This window comes from Tasmannia lanceolata, unplaced genomic scaffold (genome assembly GCF_043159265.1).
Source record: "Tasmannia lanceolata isolate RefF3 unplaced genomic scaffold, GAP_Taslan_0.1 ptg000015l, whole genome shotgun sequence".
In the NCBI taxonomy this organism is placed as follows: Eukaryota; Viridiplantae; Streptophyta; class Magnoliopsida; order Canellales; family Winteraceae; genus Tasmannia; species Tasmannia lanceolata.
In genome coordinates, this window is record NW_027518692.1 from 43,727,413 (window position 1) to 43,751,391 (window position 23,979).

The following is a 23,979-nucleotide window of genomic DNA, read 5'->3' on the forward strand; positions in this document are numbered from 1 at the left end:
TGTCCTAGGGAAGAAAGACAAATTCTCATTAAGATGCCAACCGGAGAAGGCATTGCACAAGATGTTAAAACATGGTATATTGTTCTACATATCATGGCCATGATTGGGAGCAGGGTTGATGTCCAATCAAACCAATAGAGGTTTGTCCATTCTGGAAAGCAGCTTGACAATCACCGGACTTTGCTGGAATATAACATCAAAAGAGAAGTCACGCTCTACTTGGATCCTCCTGTTGTGCGAGTATTTGTCAAGACATTGAGTGGACAAAACATACGACTTGAAGTGGAGAGCTCCGACACCGCCAATGATGTCATTGCCAAGTATGAGAACAATGCGTGGAAAGCAGCTTCTCTCATGCATCTCTTCCTTGCTGGAAAAAGGCTCAAGGGCGATTTGATGACTCTTTCATATTACAGCATCAAGAAGGATTCCACTCTTCACGTGATTCCCTCTCGCCTTTACTCTCTTGGATGAAAACGACCACTAAAATGGGCTGATATTTATCAACGTAGAAACAAACTTTTGGGCTTGAGGATGAGATGTCAGACACCAAGGGAAGATGAAGATTAAGAAGACGTCAATCTGCTCACTTTGTTGTGTCAATGTTCTCTCCCATTTGTTTTTTATAGAATTCACAAAACTAATGTCTGATAAATTTACAAAAGAAGACACTAGATGTTAGCCCCTGAAAAATAAAATCAATAGGATCAAGCATGAAAGGTTAAAAGGAATAACATGAAGCAGCACAAGGGAAAGCGAAGAAAAAGGAAAAAGGAAAAAGGAAGAACATTTAAATAAAGAAAAAGAGCAATAACAACTAACCTTAGGGAATGTATATCCAAAAGACTGACACTAAGTTCACTTGAGATTTCACCGCCAACTATGCAGATTTTGCGATGGACTGCAGAAACAATTGATTCAGTCTTCATAGAAAGGACCACACACTTTGAAAGAACTAGAATTCTCTTAGTGGTTTGGATGCAATGAAATACATGGGAAGAAATATAATTTTACTCAATCTAGTTTGTCAAGCTCTAGGCAATACACACACAACAGAAACAAGAAAAAAAGGGATGGACCATTACAATAACTTCCTCCTATACATAATCAACTAAGTTAATGACGACGTATTTAATATATATATAAATAAATAAATCAACTCTACCTACTAAAATGGGCTCATATTGTCACAAACAAATCCCTTGTAAAACAAATTACAACCATACTTCCGATTCTAAACAAAAAAGTTAAAATCTGATTACCACGATTAAATATAATCTTAGCAATGAACATTTGCCTATCAGTAAGACCCAGTTTAGGAATAACTCAATTCAGTATACTCAACTCAACTCAACTAAGCCTTTGTCCCATTTAGTTGGCGTCAGCTAATGAATCCTTTTGAAAATTTTCATCAAGAAGGCGAAAGAATCTACCCGGCTCAAAGTGACTAAGTCTGACAGGCAAACCTCAGAAACTAACACATACAAGAATATGAAAGATAGAAAATTGAAGCATCATCATACAATTTGACAGCATCTAGTTGAGATCTTTCATTGTCACGTGAAGATAGCATAATGTGGTTAAGTAGTAAAATTCCGGGTCAAATAGACGAATAATTTATATCACCGTCGGTCTACAAAATTCAAAATATTAAATTAACAGAACACAGAATGTGACAAGAACCCATTAGATGTTTGTCGCACTTGACCATATTTACTCTTGGAGGAGAAGAAGTTCTTTAATATTAGAAAGAAGAGAATTTATATGATGCCCGACCGTCAAAACATAAAGGGCGCATATAGAAAAAACCTGTTGCCTTGAGAACTGAACCAAGGAAAAGTAAAAAAAGGGGGTTTCTCTTGGATTAAAAATCAAGGGACAGATGGTTCTCTCTCTCCGCCCTTTAGGTTTTGACAGTCGGGCACCATATAAGTTCTCTAGAAAGAATATATTTCATGCATTTGCATTACAAATTTAACTACGTAAAATAAGAGATAAAAATGTAAAAGCTGTGGAATTTTTAGCAGAATCAGATGATGCAATCCCACAAATTTCGCAACCAGTGAAATTTCAGGTCAAACTAGTAATGCAGCAAGATTTGAAACGGGAATGCTTTCTTTCGGTCTTTCCACTCGAAATTAGGATCACAACAGACACCTGAACAGACCCTAATAGGAAATCCCATATCAACAGACTTTACTTTCTTGAAAGATGTATTCTGAGGGCATCCGAATGACAGGAACACTAATAATGATAATGAGAAGAGCTACACTGTAGTGACAGTAATTATGATGATTATGACCTTTCCTCACAATTTGTCCCCACTGACACATGGCACGCTTGTTATTGATCAGGAGTAGGGCAGCAGATCAGTGAGTCACCGCAGTCAATACAGTGATCCTGGTCCCATGGCAATGGTAATGTTTTCCGCCAGGTCAAGGCTTGCAAACAATCAGCAAGTTAACAATCAGCAGTTAAGTTTGTCCCTGAAAAGATTTCTTTTAAACACCTTTAGTTGCAAAGACCATCCAATTACAGCGGGATCGGTGCCCACATATACATGCACCACATAGAGAGGGATCCCAGACTGTGACAAACAATTGACATAGTTCACATAGTTTTTCTAATTAACTTACAAAGCATATTTAAACTTAAAAACATGCCCAAAGAACATCAAAATATGAGCTTATAAAGACTTGCCAACATAAAAGGAGTGTGACTCAAAAATAACTTACAAGAGAACTCAAGTGACCATTTGGTCATCTGGAAGTCTTGATTTATCTCAGAACTTTTTTATTGAAGTGGTCCAAAGAATTCAAGTAATAAGATCAAAATTTTCAACCATGGGAGCTGAATTCCTCCAACCTGAACTAGCCATCATATTTTGAGGCCTGCTCGCTCCAATTCTCACCAACTGAAAATGCATATCCTGTTAATTGTTCAAATCAATAAACGAATATGAGAATGATTCAGCTCTTACTGAGCTGCCTAGGTAAACTATGAATAAATCATCCTATGGGTTATCACTCTATTTTATCCCGAGATAAAATGTCTTCAAATGCCTTTAGTTCATTCACTGAATAAGGAGGTACTCTTCTTCGAACCAACTTTATAATCTCCCAAGCATTCCTGTCCTTTGAATTCTTCATAAGGACTTCAAGAAGTTTACAAATGCTATGAACACTTGGAAACCAGTTTCTAGTCATGCTGTCTTTACACATCCTGAAAGCAGAAACAAATTCCCCTTCTTCACAAAGGTAATGAATCATGGTCTGGTATATCTTACTATTGGGTTTGCAACCCCAGCTGTGCAATGCATCGTAAGTTTTCTTTGCCATTTCGAGATTACCGAGCCTGCAAAAGCCCTTTATAATCAAATTAAGTGTCAACTCATCAGGGTTTATGCCAATGGCAACCATCTTTTGCATTAAACTCCTAGCCTGCCAAGCCCTCCCTTTGTTAACTAGGTACTGAATCCTAACATTAAAAGTGGCGAGATTAGGAAGACACTTCCTCATTACCATTAGATTCCACAACCCATCAGCAATCACCCGTCTATCACACTTATAAAATGCGGAAATAAGTGTTGTGTAGGTAACAACATCAGGCCTAATCCCTGCCTTTTCCATCTCTATCATCATCAAATAAGCAGAATCCAAACTACCCATTTCGCATAAAGCCTTGATAACAAGATTAAAAGAAAATTCATCTCGTTGAATACCAAATTCCTCAGGGGCCTCATAAAAATACGGCCGGATTGTATCAAATGTCTGGGTCAGCAACAAAACCTTTAGAGTAGCATTGAAGGACTTGACGGTCCGAGGGCAACCATGAAGGTGCATATCATAGAAGGTCTTGAGAGCATGATTAGGCATTCCAGCCTTCCCATATAGCATGATGATGCGGACAATGAAACCCTCGCGTCGACCCTGGGGAAGGGCCTTTTGATGTTCAAGGAGTTGCTCAATGTAGTCAAAGCGGCGTGCACCAGCTAGGCGAGAGACTGTGTCTTCGAATGCAAAGCGGTTCTCAACAACTAGGCGATTGCGAGAGTTGGCCTGAAAGAGATTGAAGAGCTTATCAGGGTCTCTCTCAGTCTTGAGCTTAATGAGTGCGGGTGGCTCGGCTTCAGGTTTTCTGGGTTCTCTTTCTGCCTTGAGCTTAAAAGATGTGGGAGACTGAGCTTTGGGTTTTCTGGGTTCTCTTTCTGGATTGAGCTTAACAGGTGTGGGAGACTGAGCTTTGGGTTTTCTGGGCTCTCTTTCTGGATTGAGCTTAACAGGTGTGGGAGACTCAACTTGAGGTTTCTGTTTCGAAATATTTGTTGAAATAACAGACACGGCAAGATTGATTGAGGTGAAAAGTCTCCGCGCAGTATGCCGGGAGAGCATGTTCTGATATATCACCTTTACTTCTCAGATTAAATTCGCTTCCATTGAAAACGGATTTGGACACTGAAGAAAGAGCCACAGTTACAAACCATGAGTTAGAAAAAGGCCAATAAAACTAGCATTTGTTACTTTTTTCAATTGCTAGATTAATAGAAGAATATTAGAGTGTGGAGAACATGTTAAATAACAAAATCTGTTCATTCATTCATCTGCCAAATGGCTAGATTTTGCTCATTAATTCGATTTCTAATCGGAATAAGCAAAAAAATCCATATAAGATTTCTAAAAAAAATGAAAATTGATTTCAGAGTAAGCCATTGCATATTAGAAATAAAAACATAAAAATGCAAAGGCAAATGAGGAACAGAATAAACCTAATTTTTGCGCAAATGAGGAAAAGAAGAAACCTAATTTTTGCGCAAATGAGGAACAAAAGAAACCTAGGTTTTGCTCATTCATTTGTTTTCTGATCGGAAAAAAAAACTCAGAGAATCACAAAAGCAATAGAATAAACCGAGAAACCATACCATTAAATGATATGATGACAAAATCAACAGAAAATAACCTCTCAAAAAAAGGATGAAACAGAGAAAATAAAAATACAGTTCATTAGTTTTTGCTATTTGAAGAGAAATCAAATCTCTGAAAATAGAGCTTACCGAAGGGAAAATGGGATTTTTAGCTCTTCTTTTCGCCTATCTGTGTCTCACTCTCCTTCGTTCCGTTTTAGGGGTTTTTGAGAGGGAGGAAAACCCTGAGAGGTGAGAGACGATGAATGAATTATATATGGTGGCGGCACGTGCCAACGTTAGAAGCGTGTGCTTACAAAGAGGAATGGTTCAAAGACACGGGCGTTATTGTGGTAAGGGTTGAGGCACGACTGGTATTATATACACAGATCCTTTGATTGATCTGGACCATCCGTCTAATGCACGCTAATCTGGTGCAGTGGCTCAACCTTAGGGCATGTTTGGAAGTCCCAAGGTTTTAAATTTCGGTCCGGGTCTCAAACTCTCATTTGAGACCGAAATGGAAACCAGGTATACTAGTCACTAGAAACGTTACCAAATTTCAAACGAAATTTTGAATTTTTAAGGAATTTCACCCAAAAATCTCAATTTTATTCATTATTATATATTTTCACCAAATTTCGGTAATTTTGCCTGAAATTTGTAGGAGATGAAATATTATTTTATTTGATTTCGGCAGACTTCGGTTTCAGTGAGGACAGTAACGCATTTCGAACCGGAATTTAAAACTTTGTTTGGAACTAGGGAGAAGAAATGGAAATGATTTCAGCGCTCCCATGTTTGATAAAGATACGCGAGGTATCCTGTCAAGTAGTATTTAAAGGGTTTTCAGTGGAATAATAGAGTATGTTTGGATCTAGGTATTTTTTTCAAGGAAAAAACTTTTTATGGAAAGAGTAAAATCCAAGGTTTGGTCAACCACTTTAACATGAATTTTAAAATTCTTGGATAAAATTTTATGCAAAAATGGAGAAAGTAAAAGAGCATCTCACACCTATTATTTCATTTTCCAAGAAAGAAAAATTCTTATTTTTTCAGGCGTTCACAGCAACATCACCGTCTTTCCCACTTTTTGGCATCTTTCTCCTCAAGCCCTAACCCTAATCCCTCCCTCTTCAAGCCATGGCGATGATAAAACCCAGGTTTTCCCTTGCAAATCCAAAACCATGTTTTCAACCATTCCTATAGAACCATGTTTTCCACCATTGCTATAGAGAGCACCTCAACCACCCGGTAACCCTAACCCAGCAAGAGAGTCGATGGAAGATGACAGAATTGATGGAAGCTTCCTTGTGTCATGGCTTTCCCTAAGTTATGATGCTAGGAACGAAGCTTTCCAATCATCCAATGTCACTGCTGACATGACCCTTTGAAATTGTGCTCAACCAATGTGTATGAATCAAATTGAAATAAACAAAATTCCAGAAACAGAAGCCAGAAAAAAAATTATTGGAAAATAATAATTTCCGTAAATTTCCTCGGGAAATGATTTCAGTGCTCCAATGTTTTGATAAACATGCGCGATGCATCTTGTCGTGTAGTATTTAAAGGGCTTAAAAAAGCCCTTAAAAAATCACAACCTTCTTTCGAAACACTAACAATGCTAATTAAGATCTCAGTCTGTAGTCGGTCGACTAGAGAACCTTCTCTAGTCAACCGGCCAAAAACACAGTAGGCTCATATTGTTTGGATGATCAAAAGCATTCATTTGATGGACCTAGCATAGATAATGTGCCCAAAAAATCAGCTCCATAGGATCATCCTAGCCCTTCGATCTGTGGACGAACAGTCAACTAAGAGGGTCCATCTCATACACATTGAAAAGTCAGTCTGGGGCTGTAGTTCATGAGTTTGAAACTACAGGGTTATTGTTGAATGTGTTGAGGGAGTGAAACGTGTATTTTTTCCTTAAATTTATGCTGATTGCCCTCTCCAAGATTGATTATAGAGGCTTAGGATCATTTTTATGAGCCGAGATTAACTACCCGTCCGTTCATGAGATCCCGCAATCGATTAATAGAAGAACTGGACATCCTAGAGACCCCTATAGATCAGAGACTCAGGACCAACCTATGGAGATAATCTACCTATTTACATTGTAGGCCGCAACAAATCAACGGTTTGGATCATTCTATGAGATGGGAAAAAGTCATTCATCTCTATATATAAAAGGGAAAAGTCCCCAAAAGAGACCACCGTCCGAAGAATTGCTAGGAAAGACCTCTTTTCGATTATCGGTAAGCTCTATCTCTCCAAATTCGTTTCAATCTCCCTTCAATCCGTATCTGTTTTTATTAATTTTGAACCCGTATCGTTTAGGTTATTGTAGGGCAAACTTCTATTGTTTCCTACAGGAATTGAACGATCCCATTGTATTCTTTCTCGAATCTCTCTTCCGTAATTTGATTAGGGTTATTTTCCCCCTTATCTGTTACGGTCCAAATCCTCTCAAGAAGCAATGGACGGGAATAAAGACGAGGCTCTAAAATGCTTGAGGATTGGACAAGAAGCCCTAGAGAACGGGGATAAGATCCGTGCCCTAAAGTTCATGAGCAAAGCCCATCGTCTAGATCCAACTCTCCCGATCGAAGATCTCATAGCCAAGATCAATGGAGAATCCAGTGATCCTCCAGGTTCGGACCCTGTTGGGCCCACAGACAGTCCAAGTGATAGAACATCCGATTCGAACAAGCCCAATGGGAATTCTTCTGCTAAACCTAGGGTTTCTAGGGCTTCTGCTGATGGGTCTTCTTCTTCTTCTTCTCATTCGAAGGATTACACAGAGGAGCAGATATCAGTTGTAAGGCAGATTAAAAAGCAGAAGGATTACTACGCGATTTTAGGGTTGGAAAAAGGGTGTTCTGTTGAAGACATTCGCAAGGGATATAAGAAACTCTCTCTGAAAATTCATCCCGATAAGAACAAGGCGCCAGGCGCAGACGAAGCATTTAAGTCAGTCTCAAAGGCTTTCCAATGCCTTAGTAATGAGGAGAGTAGGAAAAGGTATGATCTTGTTGGGTTGGAGGATGTTGTTCATGATAGACCGATGGCAAGGCGTGGAAATCCTGGTTTCAATGGTTTCTATGATGGTGCTGATATTGACCCTGATGAGATTTTTAGAAATTTCTTCTTTGGTGGAGGTGTGCCTATGGCTACCACCACGTTTGGTGGGTTTAGGTTTGGCAATGGCATGGGACCAAATGTTAGAGCAGGTGCGACCAACAGGCCCGCAAATTCCAATTTACGTGCTCTTATTCAGATACTTCCCATCATTCTCGTGATTCTGTTGAACTTTCTCCCATCTTCGGAGCCCATTTATTCCCTTAGCCGTTCTTACCCGTATGAGCATCGGCTTGTTACACAAAGGGGTGCGCCTTATTTTGTGAGGACATCAAAATTCGAACAAGAGTACCCTTCTCAGAGCTCAGAGCGTGTCACACTTGAAGAACGTATTGATAGAAACTATGTTAATGTTCTTTCACAAAATTGCCGGGTTGAATTGCAACGACGCCAGTGGGGCCTCACGCAGAACACTCCGCATTGCGACATGCTTAAACAGTTCGAGGCTGTGGCTTGATCTTTGGACCCAAGGTCTGGTTTTGTTGCTTGCTTTTTCTTCTGAGTGCTGCTATATATTCTCATGAGGGAGATACATAGAAAATTTTCATATTTAGTAGGTGATACAAATTATTAGATTCATCAACTACACTTTGTTCACCGTTTTTAACATTTGCAAGTGTGTTGGTTTTTGTGTTGCATATATCTGCCATCAATGTTTGAAATTCAGAATCGACTCGCAAATCGTACGAGGGTCGAATCGTAAATTGTATGTTTCATTTAGATCTTTATTTATATCAAAAAGTATAAAAAACAAATTAGAGAAAAAGAAAATAGCCACTCATTCTTTTTTCATCCAAATTCATTACTTTAAATAGAAATTGTCATAATTGAATATTCAATATCATAATACAAATTGTTTGCTAACACATTTATCACACACTAATCATCTAGTTCCAATCCAAACCTATGCGTATTGGATAATAATCTTAGAAATAATAAATGACACAAGATTATATTGATTCTAAAAATCTCTTACATCAAATGACAAATATCAATTATAAAAAATGTTAAGTCGTCGATGTTGTCCTCATTATAATAATTTTCCTCCTCGATGTAAGTAATCTCTTCAAGCACATTCACTGAGTTTGACTGATTCAATTCGTTTGAACTCCTTAATCTTCTTCCATTTCACTAGTGAGTTTTCGAAGGCTTTTTCTAATGCAAGAGGGAAATGGGATCTTTTGAAAGAAAGTCCTAGTTTCTTTTATACAAAACTTAATTAGGATAAATTGCATGAATCATATAAATCATGCGATTTGCGATCAAATCGTAAGATTCAATTGAAAATCAAAAGATTCATACAAATTAAGATTCAATCATAGGATTCAAATCAAAATCCGTTAGATTTGATTGAATCATAAACCTTAAGATTTTCAATACAATATCTGCCATGGCTCCAACTGCATTTTTTTCATCGCTTTTAACATTTACAAGCCTGTTTTTGTTTCTATAGCATTTCTCTGCCATTGCTTTCTATTACCCATCAAAAAAATGGAAAAAGCATCATTTCTTTTATCTTCTTTTCCCATCACCACTTGAATATTTGCAATTTTTCCTTGGATTGAAGTTAATATTCCTGACTTTACTCTGAATATGTTTTTCCATTTTTTCCTATAATCTGATAGGCTTCGACACTTCGTGTCCAATGGTGGTTAAATTGATTTGATTCATTAGTATAATAAAATATGAAATAGTTGCCATTCAAAAAATAAAATAAAATATGAAATAGTTTCTCTCCTATTACTCAACTGATGAGAGAAATGACATCGAGAAAGGGGATAACACTACTTTTATCATTTTTATTCATAAAAGGAGCTGAAGAGGTGAAGGACATTCCTTTCATCAGTCTTATGTGTAATATATGTATGGTTAGGGCCAAAATCCTATCAATTGATTTAAACAGTGCATTCATATACATGATATCACCCTCTCTTGGTGCTTTTTATTAATGGAAACAAACTTTGGATGTGGTCCTTGTAGCTAATGAACGTTGGGATAGAGAAATAGAGAACTTTGTGTCAAGTTAATATGAAGAAACCCTTATGATCATGTTAGAGCGGGACATTGTGAATTATTTGAACTCATGATGGATTTTGACGAGAGGTGTATGGAATGGGTATCGGGTTGTTTATGTTTGGCTAATTTTTTGATCCTCCTAAATAGAAGTTTGTCCAGTATAAGAAAAGGGGATATTTTATTTGTTTATTTCTCTTTATTATGGTGAGACAAGTTTTTTGGAAAGCCAATTAGTAGAGCGGAGAAAAGGGGCTTGATTGAAGGCTTTTTGGTTAGTGATGTAATCTCTTATTCAGTCACTTTTATTTCAGGGAGGCACCCTAATCCTTTGTGTTGGTTTAGTAGAGGTCATAAATAATAGATGCATTTTAAGATGGTTCGAAGCCGTTTTATCGCATAAAAGTACCATGTTAGGGGTGAATATTACGGCAAATAGTTGAGATCCAAAGAAGTTTTTCCACATAAAACTACAACAGTAGGGATGAATATTTAGGTGACCAGATGAGCATTTGGAGGATTTTGGTTGTGATGGGAGTTTGCCAATCCATTATCTTTTTTGTTTACTGGTTTAAGAATATTACCAAAGTCGCTTTAGCACCTCCATGACTTAGAAGTGGAACTACTTATTGTTTGAGGTGGAGAACTATTTCTATAAATCTGTCACTCTGATTTTTTTATTTATTTTATGTCATTATTCAAAATCATGGGTTTGATGTCTTCTTATGGGAAAACAGAGAGGAAGGGAAAGGTGAAAGGCATCTAGTGAAGTGGAAGTTTGCAAATCTAAGAAGAGTAGCCTATGAGGATTGGTAATATTGTTTTGAAGTAGAGAACTTTTTAATAAGGCTTTGAAGTAAAGCTCTTTTTGTTAACCATAACCACGGCCAATTACTGTCGAGATCACCTTGATCGGATGCTCCTAACCCTTTTTCCATCAAGCCTTGTTTAGGGTTTTGCCAGAAAAGCTAAATGGTTGATTTTTGTAGTCTGAATTGGAAGTTTTGTAAATCTAAGAAGAGTAGCCTACAAGGATTGGTAATAAAGTTTCGAAGTAAAGCTCTTTTGTTAACCATAAGTATGGCCAATTACTGTTGAGATCACCTTGATCGGTTGCTCCTGAGCCCTTTTTCCATCAAACCTCATTTAGGGTTTTGCCAAAAGAAGCTAAATGGTTGATTTTTGTAGTCCTTAATCTTCTGCATAGGATGTCCATTTGGGATGGGACCAAGACCATGTGGTTCACCCTATAATGTTCAAAAAGATCAATTGTGTTGATTTTACGTACATGTGCCACTGTGGGACCCTAAAATTGCTTGTTACCATTGATCCCAAAAGTGACTTTGTATGTAGTTGTTCTCTAAAAGAAAATTCCTAATTCCACTCGGATTTCCCTTATTGTTTTTTGGACAAAACAAGAACTCTTAGGCCACTTGGATTTCCCTTTTACCGAATTCCCCCCTTCCACCTTTAACTAATGTACTTGTTTTAAATTATATAATATTCTTGCAATCCTATTAGATTGCAATAATCTACTCTAGGAAATTCCTTGTATTGCAATTTAATCCTGTATCATATTGTTATTGTTTAGCCTTTTTTTTTCCCCAGAACTTCCTCGACTTTTCTCCTTACAGACATCATCCTCTCGTCCTCCCTCACACACCTTCCAAAGCTGGGTGCGAATCAATGTTACCTGGAGAGTAGTATGAGAACGGGTACGGGGTACGATGGATAGCGTGGTACGCGGTTGGGGTTTTTATTCAGAAAGAAAGTTCCAATTCCAAACCAAAATAAATAAAATTTGAAGATCTCAAAATATCACTAAATAAAGTACCAGCATATATTGGATACTCAATTTTAAAAGAAAGCAAACAGAAAATAGCTCCCCAAGTCTGACAACTACCCAGTTTTGATTGAAAGCCAATGCATGCCCACTTCAAGAGTAGGCGTACAATGTTGACAATACATAGCAGAAGAACCATCAAGCATGAAAACATGTTAATAATCAAAGAAACTAGCGTGCAACTGCCTTTCCCTTGTCCACCAAATGCTCCCTCTTGCAAAGCTAGATATGCAAGTTTGTTGTAGGCTGGGACGCTAGGGTCGCTATTTTTAGCGATTCGGATCGTGAGTGTACAGCGTTTCGGGTCGTGCGACCCTGATCACTGGATGCTAGGGGAGTAACGATCCCGGTAACATTGGTGCAAATGTTGCAGAATTTAACGACAATTCCTCTAGTCCTCCTCTCTCTTTATTCAATGCATATATTCTCCTTCAATCCGCAAGAAAAACGAAATTTCACAGAGCAATGGGGTTCAAAGCACTCAATCATGCATCTGCTAGTACAATATACATCTTTCTATCTCCTGCGAGGAAACTTCGTGAAATAATGCCCTCTCGCATTTCCATAACCATGACTAAGGCTTCAGGAACCAAAACTGTGCAAATGAACAATCGATGCGCTCTATTCCCTCTACTTACCTCAGCCCTGTCCCGTGGAAAATTGCATCCCGAACAGAACCTCGGCATCTTATGGAGCCCGTGAGCCATTCCATCAAGACAGAAGATTTCTTCAACACAAGCTGCAAAGCTATCATGATGTTCGTGAGCTATCTTAAAGAGTTGGACTAGATGTCTTTCCTGTAACCCACCTCTTTCTTACCAGGCATTCTCTAGCTGAAATTGGGTCGATTTCTTCTAATAGATATGAGGGTTTCAGGACTTTTCATTGCGACATCATATACAAGAAGACGATAGAGTCGAGGTAAAGCTCCTCAAACCATGCTATGTTTTCAATTGGTGAATCCTCACAACCTCCTGCTTTCTTGGCTGCCCCGTGCGTTTTTTCCCTCTCTTGTGCAATCCTTTTCATGTCATGTGCTGGCATTTACTTTGCTTTCCTCGCCTTTCAGGTCATGTGTTGTCCCTTGCTTTCCTTTCATTGCCTGATTTTAAGGAATCCTTGAGATAATGAATCACTTTTTGTTTCTCACTTTTGACATTCTGAGTTTCTGACAAAGTACTTCTAACAAATGACAAGTTTTGGGAATCTAAGTCTGGGAATAAGGCACATCTTGGAGAATAGCTTTGGAGGGTTGGAGAGGGAAAAGAAGCTTCGTGGTAGGGGTTCAGGTTGGCTTGCCCAAGGTCGTGGGTTAAGATACTTAGTGCTGTATTTGTAAAGTTAGTGTTGATTTCCATTGGGGTGTAAGTTTAATGGTGGGTAGAGCTAGGGAGTGTTTTGGGAAGACTTGTGGTTGTTGATGCCCCTTTATCCTTCATTCCCCGAGCTTTTATATGTTGTTCCCTAGGAGAGGCGTGGTTATAAGGTTTGGAATTCGATGTTTACGAGGTATATCAAGAATTTGAATTTGAATTTATTCTTGTCTTTCTTTTGATGAACTGAAAAGAGAGGTATGTAAGCCAAAGAAGATTGGGGGAAATGATCACAGAGATTTAGGGAAGGAAAATTTTCTTCGAACACAAAATTACTAGGGATAAATATTGTTTGATGTGGGGTGAGTGTAGGAACCCTTAATAGGAAAAGGCCTGGGAGCGTGGGCTAAGTTTGTTCATCTAGCAGAAAATTCGAGTCAAAGGTTAGGTGTAGGGTGGGAGATGCAAAGAAATAATGCTTTGGGAGGATTTATGGTCAGGAAAGTCATCATATTACCATGCATTCTCGAGCTTATTAGGTTTAGTGGACCATAAATGAGTGTAATAATAGATATTCCGAGACAAGGATGGGAGGGTGGTTTCAGAGTTACTGTTTAAGAGAGGTGGGAGGGTGTTTTCCGTGTTACTGTTTAGAAGAGCTTAAAATCGAGGAATACATCATTTTTAGGGAAAGTAGTTTTAAAGATTCATGGAAGGAAAACTGCCTTGTAACAGAAAATAACTGGGTATAAATAAGGATTGAAATGGGGTGAGTGGGAGTGTAGGAACTAGGGTCTAGGAACCTGTTTTAGGAAAAGGTTCGGGAGCATGTGTTGAATTTGTTCATCTTATTGAAAATTCAAATCAATGGTTTTGAGAGACATAAGATTTTGGGAGGATTAATGTCAGGGAAGTCTCTCTTGGATATACATTCTCAATCATATATCATTCAGTGGAACATTAAGGAGCATGATAAAAGATGTTATGAGAGAAGGGGATTGATTGATAAAAATGTCATTCAGTGGAACATTAAGGAACATTAAGGAGCATGATAAAAGATGTCATTCAGTGGGGGAGCCCTTTAGCAAGTTAAGTTTGATTGTTTTCTAGCTCTTATCCGAGTGCTCGATGATGTCCGCATCTCACTTTCCGATCTGATAAGAGAATCTGGATTTTTTTTTTAAATTTAGGATTCCGAATGTTGCTTGTCAGTGAAGTCTGTCTTCACTTCCCCACTTGCGTCTGTATGCTCTAGTTCCACCTTGTGTGGAAGTCTTCTGTTAGGTGACAACAGCAAGAAAGCTCAATAATTTGATATGCCAAATACAAAATTTGTTTTCTTTGTAGAGAAAAAGGAGGATCCACGGACCACATCTTCTTCATTCATTGCAAAGTTGCACAGAAAATTAGGTTTACAAGGTGTTTCTATAATCAGTCCCTGATATTCTTCTGGGCTGGCATCAAAGGTCCTTTGGTGTTTAAGGCAAAATACTGTGGGAAATGACACAATCTATGGAATTTTGGTTCATTTGGGCAGGAAGAAATGAATCGAACTTTTTTAAGAAGATGAATCAGTTCGAAGGATCATATTGGAAATTAAATTATACAGCGTTGTAGGTCATGTGTGAGGAGTTTTAAGAGGCTTTTTGGTCTATGATATAAATTGGTGGATAGAGGAGGGGGGAGGTGGGGTGGGTCTGCTCTGTAGCAGAGCAGTCCTTATTGTGTGCTGCATAAAGGTAGAGTTGTCAGGAAGTGTGTGGTGTAAAGGGATTTAAAGAAGGCAGCAGCATATGCCATGTGATCATTCCTAGGGCTGTCGAAATGAGCTTATATTCTTGGAGATTTTTATATTGGTAGGGGATCTCTGTATTTTCCGATCTCATTCTAAGAAGAGTGAATGATATGGATGATAGATTGGCAAGAGGTTCATCTGTACCATTGGGGTGGATTAGCCCCCCCATTCTATAATAGTCCTTTTTTCTTCTGTCAGTTTTGCTTTCGTTTTTAGGAGACAACTCCTCTAGATTCTCTCTTCTATCTTATTTCTATCGCTGGAAACAATATAGAGTCTTTTCATCTTGCTTTGGTTACTAGAGGTTCCAATTTCTCGTGTGGTGGATAGGAAAGTTTCGGTGTGGGATCTTCATGCTTTTCTCTGTCCATTATTTTATTTTAGGGTCATTTCAGGGTCTGGGGGTTCTCCCTTGTGACAGCTTTGTTGGTGAGGCGCCTGCCATCCAGGGAGATGCTTTTATGTTGGTCTACGTGGCAATCATGATCAATAGGTGATAGTTTGAATAAGGAAAAGGTTTTGAGTGACCGACGTGTGTTTTTTGTAGGGAAGAGTCAATCAATCATCTTTTTATCCATTCAAAGGTGGTGAATCGAGTCTGGTGCTCACTTCATAGTAGTTTTGGTATGAGTGGGTGTTACCAAAGCTATGCTGACAGATGTGTGGGCCTTTTGGTGACAGAGGGGAAAATTCCAATGAATATTTATGCAGAAATGACTTTTTTTTGTGCTCAGGGAATTAAAGAAAATATACAATTTGTGAAGCGAATGCTAACCATGCCAACATCTTTGTTGTATGGGAATGGTTTTGTGCTCTAAAGCTCCATTTTGCATATGGGCGGATCGTAACAGCAAATGTTCGAAGGGCAGTGCTGAATGGGGATATTCCCGATACTTGCAAAGAAAAAAGGAAGTAAATAGTAGTTTTGGTACAAGTGGGTGTTACCAAATGCTATGCTGACAGATGTGTGGGCCTTTTGGTGACAGGGGGTAAAATTCCACTGAATATTTATGCAGAAATGACTTTTTTTTGGGCTCAGAGAATTAAAGAAAATATACGATTTGTGAAGCGAATGCTAACCATGCCAACATCTTTGTTGTATGGGAAGGGTTTTGTGCTCTAAAGCTCCATTTTTCATATGGGCTGACCGTAACAGCAAACGTTCGAAGGGCAGTGCTGCAATTACATGCTGTCAGCATGGGAAATTTAGTTTCAAACTGAGAGTTGGTCCTTAGTCACTCAAGATTGCAGATATTACACAATGGAAGCATTTCTTAGAAAGTAGAATGAGATAATTACAAGGAGTCCAATGCATGGTTTTAAATTTCTACTGAAACTGACATGAAACAACTGAAATGTTTTCGTTTCCATCCCCAACGAAAGGATACCTAAACCGAAAAGCATACCGAAACCAAAATCATTAGTACACAAGTGGTATACTATATCAGTATGTGTTACATAATCACATTTATATGAATTGCATGTGAAATGCGCTGTATGTATTATGTATAAATATGTATTTAAATTATATGTAAAATGTGGTATGTATTGAATTATCAGGTATGCACTGCAACACATGTCACTAGTGGCAACACATGTCACTAGATGTTGAAAGTTATTAAACCATTATGGATGACTGTGTTGCTTATGTGATGGTTTTTAAGTGTGTATTTGTGCTTATTCTAGCATTTCCTGAAGTTTTTTCTTAAAATTGGTTCACTTGCATATGCTTTCACGCTTTTCCGTAATCGTACATGATTTCCACTGAAATTTCCAACCGAAACCAAAGTGGTTCCGTTCTGTGCCGATTGAAACCAAAATTTAAAACCTTAGTCTTGTGAAGAAGATCAAAGCTAAGCGTAAAGCACCTCCCTCAACCTTAGTCAAGATGAATTGTGATGGTTGCTTTCTGGCGATCCCTAGACCAGCGGACACACACACACAAATGCTAACTGAAGGGTGCCCATGTGAAAATCAGCCACAAGGCCGCCCCATTGAATCCAATTCATCAAGCTGCATTTATTATGTCCTTCACATTTACATTTTTTGCTACTATAAACGCAAATTGCTGATGTGGACTCAATGGTGGGGTTGGGTGTTCCGGAATGAAAACTGGGACAAATTGGTGTCATTTTTAGGACCTATTGGACAGATCTGAGCACTTTATCTGCTGGAAGCAAACTATTCAAGGAAGGGATGAAGTAAGATTGGTTGTAGATGGAGATATGACAACCATGATAGAGTGGATTGAAATGAGATGGAATGGGGCCATGGAGGTTGGACCATTATGTGGGGGAAATTAGAGAGACGGGTTGAAGTCATAGAGAGTTTTACACACATACGAAAAAGTTAAAAAATAAAATAAAATAAATGAGAACGCTAACCGTTGTTAGAAAACTAAGGAATGCATAAAAGGTTCAATTATTTGCTTGGCTTTTTCTAGAAGAGAAGTTTTGGGGCATCTTCGTGCAAGAACTTCCTGTTACTGGAACACCATTGCAGTTAAAAGACTAGATAGTGTTTACTAGATAGCGTTGCGATGAGGTGGACGGCCTCTTCTCTAAACTCTCTGAAGTTTAATTTTGATGATAGCTCATATTGAAAGCTTCAGCCTTCAGGTGTGTAAAGTGTTGTTTTTTTAAGATGAGATGTAATGTCGTTGAAGTATTCTACAATCCAATTGACATCAATGATTCTAATGAGTAGGGTTTCTCACGCTCCTTCAATTTTCAAGGGTAATCTTGGTGGAAGATTGTTTTAGGGTGATTCTTCAAATACTAGGTCAACATCTTATTGCCCGGGGCCTCGAGGATCACTGGTATTGTGAATGAGATTCTTGATTTGAGTGGAGAGCTTAATTTGTCGCATGCCTACTTCGAGACTGTATGGCAGGCACTCTTGCCAAGCAATGTTTTTCTAAAGATAATCTTGTTGGGTTAGCTTGTAATTTCTTTCTTTCGATAAACTTTATTTCATTATCTTTCAAAAAGGAAAAAAAAGTATTTGTTGACCTACTAGGAGATGGCTCCTCTTTTCCCGGCCTAGGATTACATTGAGCCATCATCCACAATCAGGGGCCCAACAGAAGAGCTTACAAAGATTCTCAGGCCTTATACACTTTTGTTTTATTTTAGTCCCTTATTTTAATGGGGTCTTCAAAATGAGAGGGACTAGCAATATATCTAATCAATGCCATGCTCTTTGTAGCCCAGTTGATTGCTGTAATTTAGTCATGTTTGTGCATCATTTCATACTGTAACCGCATTGTTTAGATTGAGTGATTCTTATGTTTCTGATGGTTCTTGATTGTTGTTTTGGGATGTATTCAGCCTCTTGGCTGGTATGCTTCCAAGAAGACTTGAATTCTGCATGGAAAATTTTTAGCATCACCTAAAAATGTTAGGAAGCATATTTTTATAGGTTTTAGTGGTGGGCCGCTTATGTGCATCTACTAATTATGGTATCAGTTCACTTTAGAAGTTTATTCTTCCTAATGCTTCGATTCGTAAAGTAGTTTCTTTTTTCTACTATTTTTTACTTCTCCTGCTGCTTTTGGTGACTGAGGATTTTTGGGTTGTTACAATGTCAAAATCATGCATGCAACACTAAGATTTCAGATACAGAATGACAGATTTGTTATGTTTCTTCACTAGGTGTTACCAAATTCACCCTTTCAGTGGGGAGTGGGAGCGTGGGTGGGTGGAATAGCCCAGAAACTAAAGACCAATCTGCATTCTACAGTAGAGGTATAATATGTGTAAAGACTTCCATAAAAGTGGATTAAAGGCTGTTTAAATTGCTATTTTCTGAGTTTATTGTCTTAACACCCAGCTTGCTTATAGTTCTTTTTCGGAATTGAAAAGAGGCTTATGCAATTGATAGAAAGGGAGAAAGAAGGGTCTCACCGTATGTCCTCAGGAAATATTTTTTTGCTTTCTTGATTTGTACCTGTTTAGAATCTCATGATTCTTGTTAGCTTTAGGTCTAAAAGTAGCTTATGTCCTATTGTTTTAAGCAGCTTGCACTCTTGCATCTGCTTCCTGCTGTTTCTTAAAAGGCCCAACGAGAATGTTTAAGAAGTCTAATATAGATGCCATTTGTCAAATAAGGTCAAGAAAGTAAGAATCTCTATGCCCTGTTTTGTAGAAGAAACACTAATTGAGGTTTTGGGGAAGGTTGAGAATTAGGTAGATTGTTTGTTCTGCCCCATGTATGCAAACTTCCTGTGGCTACCATAGTTGGTAAATGAAGAGACTCAAGGAGACTTCAGCATATGGGAGACCCCAAAGTTGGATATTTTTGAAGAAAAATTTGCAAATAATTGTGAGACCAAGAAGCTTGGGACTCAAACAAGGGTAAGGTGATGGCGAATTGGCAAGAAAAAAGCGTGGAAACTTGGACAAGCTCTACTCCTGTCGTTATTTCTGCTTAATCTTTTAATAAAGCTTCCTCCAGCCATAAAATAAAAATAATGGAGAATCTGATGTAGGACACCGGGATTTAATTAGTTTAGGATTTACATTTCCTAGTTGGGTTCTTTTTTATTGGTGGATTGTAGTTTGTAAGGATTTGCCTCTTTTAGAAACGAATTATCAATAGGTGTTTGAATTTTTAGTTCCCCAAGTCTTTAGGGGCGTTTGGATACACGGATTTTAGAATCCGGGATTTCTTTAAAATTGTAAAGCGGACCAGCTGTCGTGTTTGACTTCTTGCCCTTCTTTCCAACAGCAAGAGAGTAGCAGATCCTCCCATATTTTCAGGATTTAGAAATCTCAGGATGCAGGAGAGATTTTTAAAACTTGAATTTCTCACTTAAAATCCAAGAAACGCTGTTTTTAACAGTATACAGCTTGATCATGAACCCTCTTTTACACTTTTCAAACTAAAAACCTGGATTCTAAAATCCGCGTATCCAAACGGCCCCTCAGGGAGTATTTTCGGGTCATGCACTTCGGCTACGATTTTTCCTATTGATCCTTAGAATCCTACCAGAAAATATGTTTCTAAATTGTCCTAGAAGATTGGTGCTTCTCGTTAGGCTCCTTTTTGTCTTTGTTTTCCCAGGAACCTTTTGAAGAGAATGACTAATTTAGGCCCATTCGATTTATTTTTTTTGAAAGATGCTCCCATTCAGAAGGTCTCCCGGCAGTTTTCTTGGTGGATTAGAAAATAAATTTTGTCTTAAACTTCTGGTGAGGTTTAAGTCTAGAAAAGTAAATTGAGGATCCAGTCTAGGATGATCTTGGTAACTTTGTCATCTTGAAAACTTTTCTAGCTCCCATTAAAAGGAAAGGACTTTTCTATCTTGATAAGTTTTTCTGAAACAGAATAATGGAGCACTATCAACACATTTTCTTGTACTGAGTAATATTACATTTTTGTTATTTACTTTAGTTTTGTCGAGTAATTTTAGGTTTCGCTGTGTTTTCTGAGGAATACTAATATCATTTGCCATATAAGGAAATATGTGTTGAATTAGTATGGAAATATGAGTAAGGGTTTATTATATGCAAATATATTTAAAAGTCTCTGTATAATTGTAATTCTACGAATAACACATGTATTGGGTTTTAGACGGCGGTTCAAACCGCTGGAAAAAAAAGGATTTGCCGTAAAAAAGATATTTTAATTACTGACAAAACCAAATTTGGGAAGTTACGAAGTGTAACATGTAAAAGACTCTAATGGATTGAACAAGCTTAATCATATTTGCCACTCAAAATCATTTACTAATATGAATCTTCAATCAGTTAGATTATAATGCCTGGGTAAAAAACAAATGTTCATTAACAGCCTCACAAGACCACTTTTCAAGAGAAATTAAAGGTATATATCCCATCTTATTGCAAGCAGAACCCAATTGGCAGACAAATAAAAACTTTTTTCCTTCATCTCATAAAGGATTTATCAAAAGATAGCTGGAATTGTAAATATCAATAATACAGTAATCTTCTTTTGCATGGCATTGTTTTCCTATGGAGATGCCTGGATGCCATGCCTACTACCTTTGATGTATTAGATTAGCAAGAAGCAAAAAGCTACTCACAAGGCAGAACATTTAGTGACTAATGGAAGGCACATGTGGGTACTTGTTCAATGCTGCTTGAGCAATTTTTATCTCTGCCTACTGTTAAGGGTAAAATCCATACAGTTAATAAGCACAGGATACATGGCATGCACCGCGATCTTGTAGAGACCGAACTTGCCCATTATAAAGCTGGGCGAGAAAGGCCCTTTCACCTCCAAATTAAAATTGGTAACTCCCATATGACAACCTTCCTCAAAGCTCAATTGTGTAAATAGAAATCAAATTCCATAAGGAAACTCAAGATCTCCAAGATAAACTCTAGACCCGCACGCCTGTTCATCTGACTGGAGCGGGTTTTGGCACCAACAAATTGGCTTCATCCAATGGACCTTCCACTCTTAAGTCGAAGAACCCTTTCTTCTGAAAAGCATCATGAACCAGGAGCAATCAAACTCGCCGGGGATCCACAACCTCCACGAGAGCTCCTCTGTTGAATGAAAACCAATTTCCTCCCGCAGAAGAAGCTCCACCTTCGGAGCCTCAACTCCCCAATGCTCCTACAGCAGACCAATTCAATAGCCTATCTCGACAAGTAGCAGACTTGGCCGGGATGTTAAGGACTTTCATTAGTAGCTACTTGGCCGGGATGTTAAGGATTTTCATTAGTAACGTGACTTATAATGACGAAGTGGCCCTCGGTGCAAGTAAACGATGGGCTGGCCAAGCCAATTGACCCAGGTCAAGATATTCACATGCATAATAGCCTTAACTAAGTAAACAGTAAGAAGAATAGTTGTCTTAGGCCTTAATTAGGGTTAACATTGGCATTAGACAAAACCAGCAAAAGGCATACAAGGATGAGAGAGATTAGGATTTTATTTAGAAATCAATTTTTAACTAACCTAGGAGGCTTCCCGTGTATGTATTAAGTACAATAAATCCTTACACATATTTGCATACTAATTCAACAAAACTGAAGTAAATAACAGAAATGCATTATTTCTGTTTTCTTTTGCTTACCTTTGATCCAAAATTTACACCTCAAGAGATGGAAACTTCCCTTTTTAAAGAAAATATTATTTGTATTTGCTAAGAGAGTAATGAACTTTCAGCTTTGTATTCAAGAAAGGAATACCATAAACCCAACTGGCCTAAGTTTCAGAATTAATTTCAGTTCCTGGTATCAAGACCACTTTCATAGGCAGATTACCAGGTGGTAGTGGTAAGTGTAAGGGACAATGAGCTCCTCTAAATGTAGAGCTTGTACATAGGACCAAATCTTCATAACCAGTTTCCTTCTTTAACTGCTCTCTCAATTCATGCAAATTCCTTCCCTTGAAAGATAAAAATGACCACTCCGAACTGTCTATGTTGTTGCAATTGTTATTTTCGCAGTCTCTGTCTTTGCAGACTCGGTAGTACATGATTCGACTGTGACCATCTCCGGCTGAATTCTTAGAATTCTGCACATAAATTAAAGTGGTAATAGTACTACAATATTAGACTTATATTCTAATCTGGGTATGATTAGAAATACTTCCTTGATGAAAGGTAATAAAAAAGTTTTCATCCTGATGATAGCAAGCTGGGGTTTAGTTAATTCTAGGGATAAGGGTAAGATCTTTGTTTTTAGTTAAAATATTTCCAAAAAATATTGGGGAACTACATACTCAATTTCAGAATAAATTTACTGCAGTAGGATAGCCAATCCTACGAACAAACATTCAAGGATTTTTTTTGAATGGCAAACTTTTCAAGGATTTGTATTCCTTTGGATTGATTGGCGTAGATTAAGTAGTTACAAGAGAGATTAGATTACTAGTATCCTAATCTATTCTAACTACTTAATCTGCCCTAATCGATCCCAGGATCATATCTTGATATTATTCTAACACTCCAAGCCATTGATTGTTCTCAATCATGTGCATGAGATTTTTGGAGTGTTTTACCATTTTTGTTAATCCAGACAATATTGTATCTATTGCTAGATTATTATTATTATGTTGAAATTTTGAAATGAAGATATTAAAAGCATAAAAATATTAAAAAATTCGCATCTCATGCTTTTAGGGTTTGCTTTAGGGGTGCAATTTGGGTCGGGTCGGGTTGAGCTTTTGATAAAAAAATGAATAGGAATCAACCTGAACCCGACCTGATTTTAAATTAAAAGCTCAACCCTGATTCCAAAAAATCGACCCGAGTTGCACCCCTAGTTGGCTTAGAAGGGGAGTGTAAGCATGCTTGCCAATCTTATTATTAATATACAAAAAAGAAAGAAAGAAAACGTACCCATGCATGTTTTTTATCTTCTCTTGAGGGTGAGAAACAAAGTAAAGGTACTCCCTTATCTTTATTTTCATCTTTTGATGGAACCCAATTGAAAAGCCGGGTTTCAATACTCTTAACCTCAACTATCTCTAATTCCCACAAAATCGATCTTGTATTGGTGCCCCAAGGAAAGTCATGTGTCACAGAGTTTCTACAAAGAGGGAGACCAACATTAGCACGTAAAAATCCCCCATATCGATTCCTCAATCTTACTCGAAACCCTTCTTCTTTTGAAATCTCCCACTCAATGTCCAAGTTGTGGGTTTTCTCAGTGGTTTGTTCTACCTTCATTCCTGTTGCACCTAACAAGAAGGGCTTATGAGATGATGCTAGATACCTAGAAAAACAACTTTTCAGTCTAAATTTAGAACTATGCTCTAAGTACTCGATCACCCATGTAGAATATTGAGATGGAGCAGATGAAGATTGATACACAGATTCTTTATCATCTCCTGCTACGAGATACTTGTTATGGTGACTCTTTAGTCTCACCACCTTATCATTGCTCTTCAGAAGATCCATTTACCTTCTAATTTTGCTTGCTCTGATTCAAAGAAGGTTAAAAAGTGAAAAGAATATTTGTGGTTACGTATACGTGTCACAGTAAAATAGGGTAAT

At 37.9% G+C, this 23,979-nt stretch overlaps 2 protein-coding genes and 1 pseudogene across 5 annotated transcripts; 1 reads left to right on the top strand and 2 right to left on the bottom strand.

Moving 5' to 3' along the window:
* On the bottom strand, positions 1 to 5,207 carry LOC143847449 (Tetratricopeptide repeat (TPR)-like superfamily protein). Of its 2 annotated transcripts, XM_077356270.1 has the most exons (5): positions 5,051 to 5,207; positions 2,736 to 4,454; positions 2,303 to 2,587; positions 823 to 901; positions 1 to 647 (listed from the first exon to the last, which is right to left on the bottom strand). In XM_077356270.1, the coding sequence occupies exon 2, from the start codon at positions 4,389 to 4,391 to the stop codon at positions 3,024 to 3,026; it is 1,368 nt and encodes a 455-aa protein (XP_077212385.1). In that variant the 5' UTR covers positions 4,392 to 4,454; positions 5,051 to 5,207; the 3' UTR covers positions 1 to 647; positions 823 to 901; positions 2,303 to 2,587; positions 2,736 to 3,023. The 2 variants fall into 2 exon arrangements, with proteins under 2 accessions (XP_077212385.1, XP_077212383.1); XM_077356268.1 differs by lacking the exon at positions 2,303 to 2,587.
* Positions 5,208 to 7,000: 1,793 nt separating this feature from the next.
* Positions 7,001 to 18,901, top strand: LOC143847450 (chaperone protein dnaJ 49 pseudogene; annotated as a pseudogene). 2 transcript variants are annotated; one of them, XR_013235047.1, is made up of 3 exons: positions 7,001 to 7,158; positions 7,251 to 8,512; positions 18,659 to 18,901. The product of XR_013235047.1 is annotated as a chaperone protein dnaJ 49 pseudogene, transcript variant X1 (transcript). The 2 variants fall into 2 exon arrangements; XR_013235048.1 differs by lacking the exon at positions 7,001 to 7,158 and having other exon boundaries at positions 7,165 to 8,512.
* Positions 18,902 to 21,852: 2,951 nt separating this feature from the next.
* Positions 21,853 to 23,945, bottom strand: LOC143847349 (uncharacterized). The gene is made up of 2 exons (XM_077356150.1): positions 23,323 to 23,945; positions 21,853 to 22,496 (listed from the first exon to the last, which is right to left on the bottom strand). The coding sequence occupies exons 1-2, from the start codon at positions 23,881 to 23,883 to the stop codon at positions 22,185 to 22,187; spliced, it is 873 nt and encodes a 290-aa protein (XP_077212265.1). The 5' UTR covers positions 23,884 to 23,945; the 3' UTR covers positions 21,853 to 22,184.
* Between the last annotated feature and the right edge of the window lie 34 nt (positions 23,946 to 23,979).

What these genes read in the sequence shown, in the direction of transcription:
- LOC143847449 (XM_077356268.1), bottom strand. Translation starts at nt 4,391, where the DNA reads ATGCTCTCCCGGCATACTGCGCGGAGACTTTTCACCTCAATCAATCTT.
- LOC143847349 (XM_077356150.1), bottom strand. Translation starts at nt 23,883, where the DNA reads ATGGATCTTCTGAAGAGCAATGATAAGGTGGTGAGACTAAAGAGTCAC. An exon ending in AAGATAAAAAACATGCATGG is followed by an intron (nt 22,497 to 23,322) that starts GTACGTTTTCTT and finishes ATTTATGTGCAG; the next exon opens with AATTCTAAGAATTCAGCCGG.